General features: G+C 33.8%; 1 protein-coding gene across 5 annotated transcripts; it reads left to right on the forward strand.

The window, feature by feature from the left end:
* Positions 1-7,788: 7,788 nt before the first annotated feature.
* LOC130961892 (uncharacterized) lies at positions 7,789-11,653 on the forward strand. Of its 5 annotated transcripts, XR_009079652.1 has the most exons (6): positions 7,795-8,256; positions 8,961-9,126; positions 9,332-9,610; positions 9,952-10,053; positions 11,051-11,114; positions 11,238-11,653. XR_009079652.1 is itself a non-coding variant. In XM_057887930.1 (5 exons), exons 2-5 carry the CDS (start codon positions 9,080-9,082, stop codon positions 11,376-11,378), a joined length of 354 nt encoding a protein of 117 aa, XP_057743913.1. In that variant the 5' UTR covers positions 7,802-8,256; positions 8,961-9,079; the 3' UTR covers positions 11,379-11,653. The 5 variants fall into 5 exon arrangements, 1 of the variants encoding a protein (XP_057743913.1); XR_009079650.1 differs by having other exon boundaries at positions 7,789-8,256; positions 9,952-11,114; XR_009079651.1 differs by lacking the exon at positions 9,332-9,610 and having other exon boundaries at positions 7,790-8,256; positions 9,952-10,742.
* Positions 11,654-12,518: the final 865 nt, after the last annotated feature.

The following is a 12,518-nucleotide window of genomic DNA, read 5'->3' on the forward strand; positions in this document are numbered from 1 at the left end:
ATAATAACACCTCCCTGCAATTCCTTGAGAAGACGACCCGAGGTTTAAATACTCGGTTGTCAATTTATTTAGGGGTTTGTTACTTGTGACAACCAAAACGTTTGTAAGAAAGGTTGATTGCTTGGTTTAGTAACTATACTTACAACGAGAGTTTGCTATAACCTCTAAACCGTCAATCTTCAGTTCTTTTAAAATGGCGCCGTTGCCGGGGAATTACAAACGTGTGCCTTATTATTGGTTATTGTAAATATTTTTCAAAAAAAAAATTTCAGATTTTTATTTTAAAATTTTCTTCTTATCTTATCTTAGTTTTAAATTTCAAAAATCTTATCATATTTTTTTCAAAAATCATATCTATTTCAAAAATCTTATCTTATCTTTTTTTTTCAAAATCATATCTTTTTCAAAATATTTTCTTTTTATTAATTTTTATTTTTATTTTATCTCACTACTATGAACTCTCACCCCTTTGGCTATGAGTCTGGTTACAATTATGTTGCAGGAAGAGGAAATTACAATGAGAACAGGCATCAAGGTTGGAAGTATCAAAGATGGGAGGAGCCACAAGGATTTGATCAACTCTCATGGCAACAACCACCTCCAATGGACTATCAACAACCATTCTGTGATGCATACCAAGATAACAGCTATGGTGAGCACTCTTTTGACTATCAACAACCACCACTATACGCCTATGAACCCTCTTCTCAACATAGCTTTGAACCACCACACTTACAAGCCCCTTTCCACCATTCACCTCCATATGACCCTAACCCTCAACCACCATACCAACCACCTTATGATCGATATGAACCATATATAGAACCACCCCAATTCCAACCCAATTACTCCCAAGAACCACCACTTCAATATTCACCATCTCCAGATCCATCAATCCAAGAGCAATATGATCCTATTTATGAAAGCCGAGCGTATCAAGAGACAAAGGATCGTTTCAAGGAAACAGTGGATCGATTTCAGGCAACCATTCGTCAATTGGAGCAAGCGATAATTCAATTAGTTCCCCGACGTTCGGACACTCAAGGAACCCCCATGGCTTCATGTGGACAATCTAATGAAGAACGTAGCATAAAGGAGATACTAGAAACTCCAGTGAACGGTACGGAGCATGACTTTGTACTGGAACAAGTGGAGGAAGCCGGAATTATTGAAGAAGAAGAAGTGGTTGAAGATTTAGGAGATGCAGAACCTCCATAGAAAAGTCCAGTCATAGAACCCTCTTCCAAGACGTTTGAAATTGATACTGAGGAGGGTGTACAACCTCCAAGGCATATCACAGTTGAAGACTTGGAAGAGGTTGATCAAGAGATGGAGATTAAAGAAGAAGAAGCACAACCTCCCATGCCCTTGGAAAGCAATGAAGAGGAGATTGAATTGGAAGAAAGCTACGAAGAGGAAGATGTTGAAATTGAAGAAGCTTGCAAAGAGGTGGTAATTATCAGAGAAGAGCACAAGGGAGTGGAGCTTGCAATTTCATTAAAAATACCTCCCCCTAAGTTGCCATCATCCTTCACAACATTCAAGTGGGTGAAATTCATATCCCTTATCTTTCTAATTCCACTTGAATATGGGCTACTAGAGACGGATGGTCAACTTAGAGCTCTTTATGACATTAAGAGTAAGCGGAAGATGGCCAGTGGTAAGAATTGTCCTGCAAGGTTCATTATGGTTGGAAGCTTTAAGTTTAAACGCAAAGGTTGATGTAAAGCTCAACTGAATGGGTCTAGGAAGTTGTTTGGTCGCTGCAATGAGAATTCAGATCACCTTTCACCCGACTGGAAAAATGCAGATCGAGACAAAAACGGATGTAAAAGTAAGGTTTGGGATCCTGGAATCTGTTCTGACATTTGTCACCCCGGGAGCCTAAGAATCTGTTTGAAGCTTCTTAAGGGCTTTACATGCTTAGTTTGGGACCCCGGAGGCTACTGGAAGTACAAACATTGGTGGGGATTCCTGGATCAGTACAAGCATAAACCACCATAACAGGGAGCTCACCAAAGGTCCAACTTAAGGACTTTAACTAAAAGTGCTAGGTGGGAGACAACCCACCATGGTATGATCGTTCTTTTTCAATTTTATTTCGTGTTGTTTATTTATTTTATTTTATTTTATTTTTATTGAACCTGGAAGTTTTCATAGCATCTACATTAACACTGCATATTGCATACTGCATAATTGCATAAAAAAAAGAGAAAGGGAAAACACGCACGCGACGTGGCAGCGTCGCTGACGCGTCTGCGTCACTAGTGCGTTGGGAAGAAAAGAATTGAACAGATAGTCACGCGAGAGCGTGGCTGGAGGCGCGCCATTAGCATAATTTGACCCCATGCGACCGCGTCGTGTGGAACTTTGACCTCCCACGCAACCGCGTCACCCACGCGGCCGCGTGCCATGAAAATCGACGTCAAAAAGGTGCATGGCCGAAGGTTGTGCTGGAATTGGGCTGGACTCATGCTAGAAGCCCAAGCCCTCCCACGCGAACGCGTGCCCCATGCGGCCGCGTCGTCTTTCAAAAATGGCCATCCACGAGATCGCGTCACCCACGCGACCGCGTCACCCACGCGACCGCGTCACCCAGATTTTTGGAAAAATGCAATTCAAACAGAGAGTTGTGCGAATGCGAGGCTGCACTCGCGCCACTAGCACAAATCAAGTGACGCGATCACGTGACCCACGCGTCCGCGTCGCCTGACCTTATTGCGCACCACGCGGCCGCGTCACCCACGCGACCGCGTCGCCAGCGTCGCACACCTTAACCTAATATGCCAACATATTTTATCTTTTCTTCCCCAATCCTAATTTTTCCTCCCTCCTTTCTTCCTTACTTCTTCTTCCCTTCTTTCCCTTCTCATTCTTCTTATCTTTCATTTTCTTTTACTTAATTGCATACTTTCATTCATTGCATTTTAATTTAGTGCATATTTTTCTTTTCTTTTCTAAATTTATTATTTTTCCGTTGGTGTTGATTTTCTTATTTAACTGTTGCATCTTTTCTGGTGTCATTTTGATGCTTAGTGACTTGTTTTACAATGTTGGGTAATGTTAATTTTCTGTCAATGTCAATCTTTTATACCTGTATTTCTTTTGCATTGGCATGAACTTACATTGTCTTTCATTACCCACTCTCTTCCCCATTGTTGTACATTTTGTCCCACTGGCATGCCATGACTTCTATTATTTTCTCACGTACATGTTGAAGCTTCCATGTAAATGAGACCCTTATCATTTGGCATTAACCCAACCATACTTCATTTATTTTCTTATCTTTATTTCTGGGTTACTTTTCTTCCCTATTTTCTTTCAGGATGGCCACCCGGAGGGGAACCAGAAGACGTTTACATGGGGAGACAAGACAAGTTCATCTGCACAATCTTTGGAGAGAAGCATCAGTTGGAACAACACGTCCACCTGCACATCTTAGCATGCACCGAGGACGGTGCAATCTTTTTAAGTGTGGGGAGGTTGATACCGATCTCCATGGGTTAGCTATTTTCTTCTTTTCAACACCATTGTTTTATTTTCTTTGTTTATTCATTATTGCATTTGCATATTTGATTGCATGTTTGTTTGATTTTATGCATTTAGCCACTACTTGGTTGAAGTAATATTTTCTTTTTCAAGAAATTTTTATAGCATTTCACTAATTTAAATTGAAAATTTTTTGTTAAATTTGTTTGAAGTTGTATTTGGAACATGGTTTTTGAGCCAAAGAACACACAACCTGTGAGATTTTGAGCTTAATTGCATGGTTACATTATTTAACCATAATATTTTATTCTTGTGTGTTTTCTTCCCTATAATTACAATCTTTACTTTGTCTCAGTCTATATATCTATTGTTTAGTATATTTACATGTTTGCATATGATTGAGACCATTGTTTGATTTTAGCTCACTTATCCCAAATAAAGCCTACCTTCTACATCACCCTTGTTAGCCCCCTTGAGCTTTTAAATTTCCCCTTGTTTTATAAGCACATTACTAACCTTAAGCAAAAAAAACAAAATAAAAATCCCAAGTTGAATCTTTGGTTAGCTTAAGATAGAAATTGTGTAATTGTTTAAGTGTAGGAAAACTTTATGGGAACATGGATGATAGAAACAAGGTAGAAAGTTGAAAAGAATAAAGATATTTCAAAAATAAAAAAATTTTGGGAAGTATGCTCATGTGAAATGTGAAATCAAAACAATTGAATTACCATGTGCATTGAAAAAAATTTTTATTAAGTAATTGAATAAGGGGATACAAAAAAAATAATAATAAAATGAAAAAAAATATATTACCCCAAATAAAAAAAAAGAATCAATGCACACGGGACAAAATTCAAAAATAAGTTTGCTACGTGAGCATGTAATACAAAAGTGGAAAAAATTTGGGTAGCTAGGTAAAACATTTTAAATTGTATAAAGTATGCATATGTTAGGTGAGATCTTAGACTAATCAAGGATTCAATTATTTAGTTCACTTAGCCTTATATATATACCCTTACCCTTACCTTAGCCCCATTACAACCTTGAAAAAGACCTCATGATGTTTGTATGTATACATTAAATATTTGTTGATTGATTAGATGAAGAACAAAGTTTAGAAAGTATGACTAGGGAAGAGTAGAGTGGATTACCCTATACACTTGAGAGACTAGAGTGCATATACACTTCCTGTGAGGGTTCAGTGCTTGATTCTATGTTCCCTGCTTTCATGAGCTATCTTCTTACAAGCTTACCTGTCTTTTATTGTGTAATTTGAATTAGTGGAATTTGATTCATGTTTGTCTTGAAAAAGCTTATTTACTTTTAACCAAGTAGGTAGAAACATTCTGCATGTAGTTGCATTCATATAGATAGGTTGCATTTCATACATTGCACCATTCCTCTCTACTCTCTTATAGCTTCTCTTGAGCTTAGCATGAGGACATGCTAATGTTTAAGTGTGGGGAGGTTGATAAATCACTATTTTATGATTTATCTTGTGCTCAATTGAGTGGTTTTTATCAACTCTTTACCCACTTATTCATACTATTTGCATGGTTTTATATTTGCCTTCCTAATTATGTGCTTTGATTGAAAACATGATTCTTTGGCTTTTATTTCCTTTTATTTAATCCTCTCTTATTACCATTAGATGCCGTGATATGTGTGTTAAGTGATTTCAGGAATTATAGGGCAGGAATGACTTAGAGGATGGAAATGAAGCATGCAAAAGTGGAAGGAATACAAAAGATCCAAATGATGCAGTTCTACTTGCGTTGGAAAGCTAACGTCTGGGGCTTCGATTTGATATATAATTCGTCATAGTGGCCGTACAGATAGGTGACGCGAAGGCGCGCTTCACGCGGACGCGTCGCATCTGCGAACTTCAATCCGCGCGGACGCGTGGATGACGCCTCTGCGTCACCTTGCCGCGACCTGTACGGACCAGATTTCACAATCAGTGACTTCTGGACTATTTCTGACCTAGTTTTCGGCCCGGAGAACACAAATTAGAGGCTATAAAGTGGGGAAATGCATCCATTCATAGTTATGCTTTTTATAATTCACTTTTCATAGTTTAGATGTAGTTTTAGAGAGAGAGGTTCTCTCCTCTCTCTTAGGTTTTAGGATTATGATTCCTCTTAAAGGATTTAGGATTCAACTCTTCATCAGGTTCAATATTTCCTTTACTTTATATTTATCTCTTATTTTCAGATACTTTAATGCTTTTATTGGTATTTGATTTATGTTGCCCAATTGGCTTATGAACTTTTCATGTTAGGATTATACATTATTGAGATATTTTTAGATTTATGATTTCAATTCAGTTTTCCATATTCTTGGCTTTGGTTAGGAAATCAATAACTCTTGAGTTATCAAACTCAACGTGATCAATAACCGCTATCTTTACTAATTAGCTTGAACTTCTATAATCCCAATCTTTTCCTAGGAATTAACTAGGATTTGAAAATCAAACTAATTAGCCACTTGACCTTCCTTTGCAACAGCAGTGGTTAACTAAGTGGAGTCAAGATTCAATTTTCATCATTATTGATAAGGATAACTAGGATAAGCCTTCCAATTTCTCATACCTTGCCAAGAGTTTATTTTACAGTCATTTATTTATTTTACTTGTCATTTATTTTATTTGTTCCTCATTCCAAAATCCCAATTTACAAAGCTCATAACCAATAATAAGAACACCTCCCTGCAATTCCTTGAGAAGACGACCCGAGGTTTAAATACTCGGTTATCAATTTATTTAGGGGTTTGTTACTTGTGACAACCAAAACATTTGTAAGAAAGGTTGATTTCTTGGTTTAGTAACTATACTTACAACGAGAGTTTGCTATAACCTCTAAACCGTCAATCTTCAGTTCTTTCAATCTAGATCCCTTTGTTCCTCATTTTTCCTTCAAATTTAATAATCCAATTCAGTTTTAGTCCAATGCAAGCATTCAGTGTTCGTCGAGCTCGAGTCCTCTAGTGGGTCAGGTTTCACTGATTTCTGTTCTCAACTGGAATTGTTGGGTAATTCTTGACCTAATGGACTTTGACTCTTTATCTGTTAGCAAACTATATAAATAGTAATAGATATATGCATACATATATAGTTTAAATTTCTTTCCTTTATTTGTTTAGTATTTGTTTTAATAGTCTTCAAAGTTTGATTATACCTGATTCTTTTCTCAACTCATTTTTTCTTTGGCATATGCGTTTCTTATTCTTATATTTTGCTGTGTTCTGTGTAGACTGTTAACCATGATTTTCATGCAAGAATTTCGTCCTCGCAAGGTTTCAATTTATTTGGGAATCATCAGCCTCTCACTATTAAGGAAAAGCTTCGAAATGCCTTTGGATAATGTGAAAATACTGTTGAGGCTGTTGAAAGGATGGATGAGTGTAGTGGTTAATAATATATATATAATTCCACGTCTGTAAAGAATTGTCTGAACTTTAGTTATTTATATTAAGTAGTTGAAAAATTGGTAAAGTATATTGTGAATGGATCTATTTTGATATGTAAGACCAACTAATTTCTGGAGTTGTGATGTTTAAAAAGTTTATTATTCTCTTTCGTATACTTAAATTTTTATGTGTAAGTATATTTTTCTGTATTTTTTTGTTACAACGTATTAAAATCTATTCAATACGTTATATTTTTTTTGTTACAACGTATTAAAATCTACCCAATAATTTAAATACTAAACTCCAAAATTATTAAAAAAATATATTTTTCAAGCGTATTATAATTTTTATTTTTGCTTTTTTTTTTATCTAAAAAAAGATATTTTTTCTGTTAATAGAATATAAATTCAAACATTCTAAGTAATTATCACTCTTATATACATTATTTCAGTGAGTTTTAGAAAAGATATATATATATATATATATATATATATATATATATATATATATATATATATATATATATATATATATATATATTCTGCTTATTGTTTATTTTTTTATTTTTTTCTTTACTTTTTTATTCAAAGAAATATATTTCGCATTAATGGAATATGAAGTGAATTAATTTAAATAATTTTCAGTCTTATAGCATTATTTGAGTGAGCTTTTTTTTTTGGTCGAACCTGAGATCTCTTAGTAAGAAAAGGAAATTTGTGCCACTTGAGCTAAAGCTCATTGACATTTGAGTGAGCTTTTTACAAAATATCAGTTTTTATGGGCCATACACGCTGCTATGTCCCACAAGGATTCCTCATCTGAGAATTGCATGTAGATACATCCCAGGCCCAGTTCAAATAATGAGCTTGCTATCCCAATTGAACCCAACAACTACATTGGTCTCTTCCCAAACGTATCCAAAACAATGAATACAAGAAAACAGCCCATGCCCTTGCAAAGTCCATTACAATTGTAAAAGACAGGAGATGCTTTTCACCGTTGATCTCTGGTTTCTTGAACACTTTGGTTCAATAATACACCGCACGCAATATTCCCTGAAGCTTGCACGGAAAAGTTTGACCCCAATGGCAGCAACAAGAGTTTCCAACACAGATCTACAACGTGTGGCAAGCAATCCCTTCCATACACCTTTTCGATTACTCTCATTTCTAGAGGAATCGGCAGTTTCTGATATCTCGGAGAAGACACTGATGGAGGTGGCGGTGGTTATTTTCCCTAGCTGATACGTCGGCTTTCCTGAGGCACATAGATCTTTGTTTGGGATTTTCACGAGTTGATGGAGGAGAACAGCCTTACTGAGACATGCTGGTTCAACATCTTGGCCAATGATCTCCTTCGGTAAGAATACTCTGGATTTCTCTCTTCGTCTGGTACTGATTTTTGAATGTTTCCGATTTGGGGTTTCTTTTGTGTTTTGGTTGTGTTTGATTTGGGATTTGGCTTGTGTTTAATTTTTTTTTTCTTTTACTCATGATTTCTCACAAAGCGATTCCCCTCCCTTTCTCCCCCTCTCTTCCCGGGTTATGGCTTAAGTCATACCGGGAATTTTTCATTCCTTTTATGTTGGTTTCGATGATTCATACAAATTCAATGGGCATGATTTAATTGAAACTGAGGATTTTACTTTGATTCTTCTTTCTTGGTCTTTATTCGCTGATTTTATTTTCTATTCTTACCAGATCTACAGATTCGTGTATTAAAGGTCAATTGTTCAATTGAAAAATACCATTCACTAAATACTTAGACACATGCGTTTGTAGCTGCATGCATCTAGGATTTTATTAATATTTCAATGAATTATATTATAATTGGCTATGTTTTGTTTTTTCTTTGTCTTTTATTTTTATATTTTTGTATAACCCTTTATCTCCCTCTGTTTTTACGTTGTTCTTACCGTATTATTTTCGTGGTTTCCTTTCTTTGAAGGCCTAAATAGTTCCGTTGCGGAGGTAGCTAGAAATTCAGTGTGAAGAATCAAATCATAGTATATATATATAGTAGCTTATAATAATGTTCTAATGTTATTTAATTTCTTGAGGCAGCTGGCAATTGGATGGGGCCTTTTCGGGCGACTACTATGATTCCACCTCTCCGGACGGCGGAGCTTCATCGGCGGTATCCATGGACATTGTCTCTGACCAAAATAGCATGAAGCAGATCAATGAAAGGCTCTTTGCACTTAGGACAGCCGTTCCCAACGTCACCAAGGTATATAGATTCAACCCAGAATATTTGATGACAAAAAAAATTTACAAAAAACAGTCAAAAGTTAATTTATTTGAATAAATATTAAATAAAATAAGTTTAAATTATTTTTTTTTTTGTCTTGCTAATATTATAGTAGATTTAGAATTATAGTTTATTTTGGACAATCTTCCAGATCTTTAAATTTCAATTAGTGATTATTAAATAGATGGATAAGGCATCAATCATAAAGGATGGAACTCATTAGATATAACACTTGCATGAAAAAGAGAGAAGGATCCAAGATGAGATAATGGAGGTTAAATTTAAGAAACTCAATAATCCAATTATGGCGGCATCGGCAGCAGCAGGAGACTATGATTTTGAACAGAATCTTCCCATTGTTATCAGATCTAAGAAGAAGAGACCCGATAACCTTTTCTTTGATACCTCGACTTCTTCTTCCTCAATAAATAACACCAACTATTTTCCTATTGAACTGATTGATGTAAGTATATATTTTCAATGTTGTTACAAAGACAAAAAAAAAAAAAAACTGGTCAAAATTTGTTTTATTCAATATTTATTAATTATTGCTAAAATTAACAAATATTAAATAAAGTAAGTTTTGCTTATTTTTGCCTATTTTTTTTGTTATTAAAATTTGTTTTATTTACTATACGTGAGTTTTTCTTTTAATGCACTACCTTTGTGCTTATTTGTTTTTTTTTTTTAAAACAAACCGAGGAATACATTACTTGATTTTATTTTTTCGGCCTCATATGTTACTTCCTTTGATTAAAATGTAGTATACACTACTGAGTTCAAGATTCTTTATTTTTCTACTAGCTTTATGCACAATTGGGTTCTTCTTGGCAAGAATGCAAGAACGAAAACTGAGGATTCATCTTCCACCAAAGCTTTAATGTCAACTGTCAGACTTGTGAAAAGGTGATATTTTTGTTGTCCAATGTGTCTGTTGAAATCTCTAAATATTGAGTAGTTTGAATCGTTCTAAAATAATATGTTGCATTGAGGAGGGAGTGCGTATGGTATTTTGATAGCAACAATCTTAAGGAATTGTCTGTAGCTTTCTGAATATCATATTGAATATACAAGGCTTGATTTAATCTCCAATCATGGAACTTCTCTTCTTCCTTTCCTGATTGCGACTTTTAGGTAAATTTCATGTCTCTTTCCTATTTGATTGTCAGTGTTTTAACCACATGCTTTGGAAATCCATTCATATTATCTATCATTTTGAAATTAGAAATTGATTGGAATTTTATTTTATTTAAGGTGATTTATACTTTCACTTCTGCATTTAGTTATACTATTTTTCTTTTTTCCAATTAATGTTGGGCTTTTATGCTATTTAAAATGGTCTTTCAATTGTGTGTTCATTCACTTTATGCTAAAAGATTTTTTTTTTTTACTATCTATTTGCTTTCTCCCCTTTTTTTTCCCGGTTCTTACTGTGCATAGTTTCTTTCTATGAAATGTTAAGCTAAATGCTGAAACTCTCTCTTTTATGGGAGCTGTGTGTATACTGTATTGGATACATATAGTTCTTTTCAAGTTCTTTACTGGCATTATTTATGGTTTGCACGCTTCATCCATCAGATGTAACTTTTCTTACGGTACCTCTCTAACTTACTTTCTTACAAAAAAACATAACATATTAGATATATTAATTTGCATTGCTTTGTCCGTAAACTATATGGTCTTCTGGTGAAATTTGTGCAGTCAGTATTAGTTAGGCACTACAGCAAGTCATTGTGCTAAATTGATGGTGGAAAATAGGGGAAAATAAAGATAATATTAAAAAGTTGACAACAGTTGATAATATTACCTACATTTTTTTCTCTTCTAATTTCGATTTTATTTTCGTGGTAAGTAAAGATATCTTTTAGTATGGTGCCTGACATGTCTATGTATCTTACACTAGATGCCCTCCATCTCCTTGCTATAGGAAGACAATGACAAGTTCAGATCTGAGGACAATTAGATTGGTGAGTTAATCCTAATGAACTCATTTCTTTCTTTAAAGCACTTTTGAAATATTGATTTTGTATTTATTCTTGTTTATATAGCAAAACTCTCCGGAATCCCTAACTGTGATTGATTCATTGCAGCACTTGTCCATTGCTTTTGCTAAATATCTGAAACCATCTGGGCATGGTTCCATCTGGAATATAACCGGTCCACCTTCCGGTGTAGGGAAAAATATCTTTTTCTTCTGCCCGCTGAGGAGTAGTGGAAGGGATTCAGAGTGAAAATTTGGGATTGAGTGGAAGGAGTGCTGTAAGTTGTACAAGTTAAAGAAGGACAAGCTTATCTTAAGACTAGCCTCCATACTAGACCAGCACATACAGTTGGAGATCGAAAAATTTTAATTCCTACAAAAAAATAGCTGTTTATCTATTATCCTGCAGAAACATTTTTCTTTATGTCTTGGATTGTACTGGACATGTTCCATTTTTTTCTTTTTTTTTTCTAGATATCTGACATTCTATGCTTTAAATTTGCTAAATAATGGGTTTTCTTTTCATTCTGAATCCTCTTAAAACTTTTTTAACTTGCATACGATTTTGATTTGGTGGAGTCATTATTATCCCTTAGGCTGTTTTTGTTTTTACAGACAGGATAGAATATGACATTGAAATGGAGACAATAGGACGAAGACACTAAAAATTATCTTTTGTGTATTGTGTTTGGATACGACTAAAATATTATATGAAATGACTAAAATAGCTGTGATTCCAAATTTTTTACATCAATACAAATTAATTTAATAAAAAATGAGAGTACATAGGAGTAGAGACGGAACTTGAAAAAGGCAAAAAATTTTAATAAAAAAGTGTATTAGTATTTATATTAAAATAAAATTTATAAATATAATTATTTTATTTTAAAATTTATTATTAATATGTAAGAATACATATGGTTAAGATTAACAAAAAAAATAAATTTGAGTTTGATTAATAAAAAATTTTGTTTAAGTTAATAAACCAAATTAATTTAAAAAAAAATTAATTTTAAAAAAATTCATTTTTACATGAAAAAACAATTAATTTTTGCATATAAAAATCTATTTTTATTTAAAAAAATTAATTTTTTTTTATCTAAAAACTGATTTTTCTTTATAAAAAACTGATTTTTCTTTAAATTATATAAAATCAATTACAATTTATAAATTATTTTTTAGCATTTTAAAAGATCAATTTTACTTTTGATAATATTTATCTTTCAAAAATTTTAAGATTAATTATTTTTGTTATTATTTTTATTACAAATCAAATAATATAATATAAGGTTAAAATAGTATTGAAGTAAAACGATAAAAAAAAAGAATTATCTACCCCAATAAAAAATTCTACAGAAAGGAGCGAGTACCTGTAAAAGAAAGAGATAGA

This window comes from Arachis stenosperma, chromosome 2, assembly GCF_014773155.1.
Source record: "Arachis stenosperma cultivar V10309 chromosome 2, arast.V10309.gnm1.PFL2, whole genome shotgun sequence".
Taxonomy (NCBI): Eukaryota; Viridiplantae; Streptophyta; class Magnoliopsida; order Fabales; family Fabaceae; genus Arachis; species Arachis stenosperma.

Bases quoted from the DNA above. Each gene is read 5' to 3' on its own strand.
- LOC130961892 (XM_057887930.1), top strand. From the start codon at position 9,080: ATGAAAGGCTCTTTGCACTTAGGACAGCCGTTCCCAACGTCACCAAG. The intron at 9,127-9,951 runs GTATATAGATTC...TTTTTCTACTAG, and splicing joins CCGTTCCCAACGTCACCAAG to CTTTATGCACAATTGGGTTC. The intron at 10,054-11,050 runs GTGATATTTTTG...ATCTTACACTAG, and splicing joins ACTGTCAGACTTGTGAAAAG to ATGCCCTCCATCTCCTTGCT.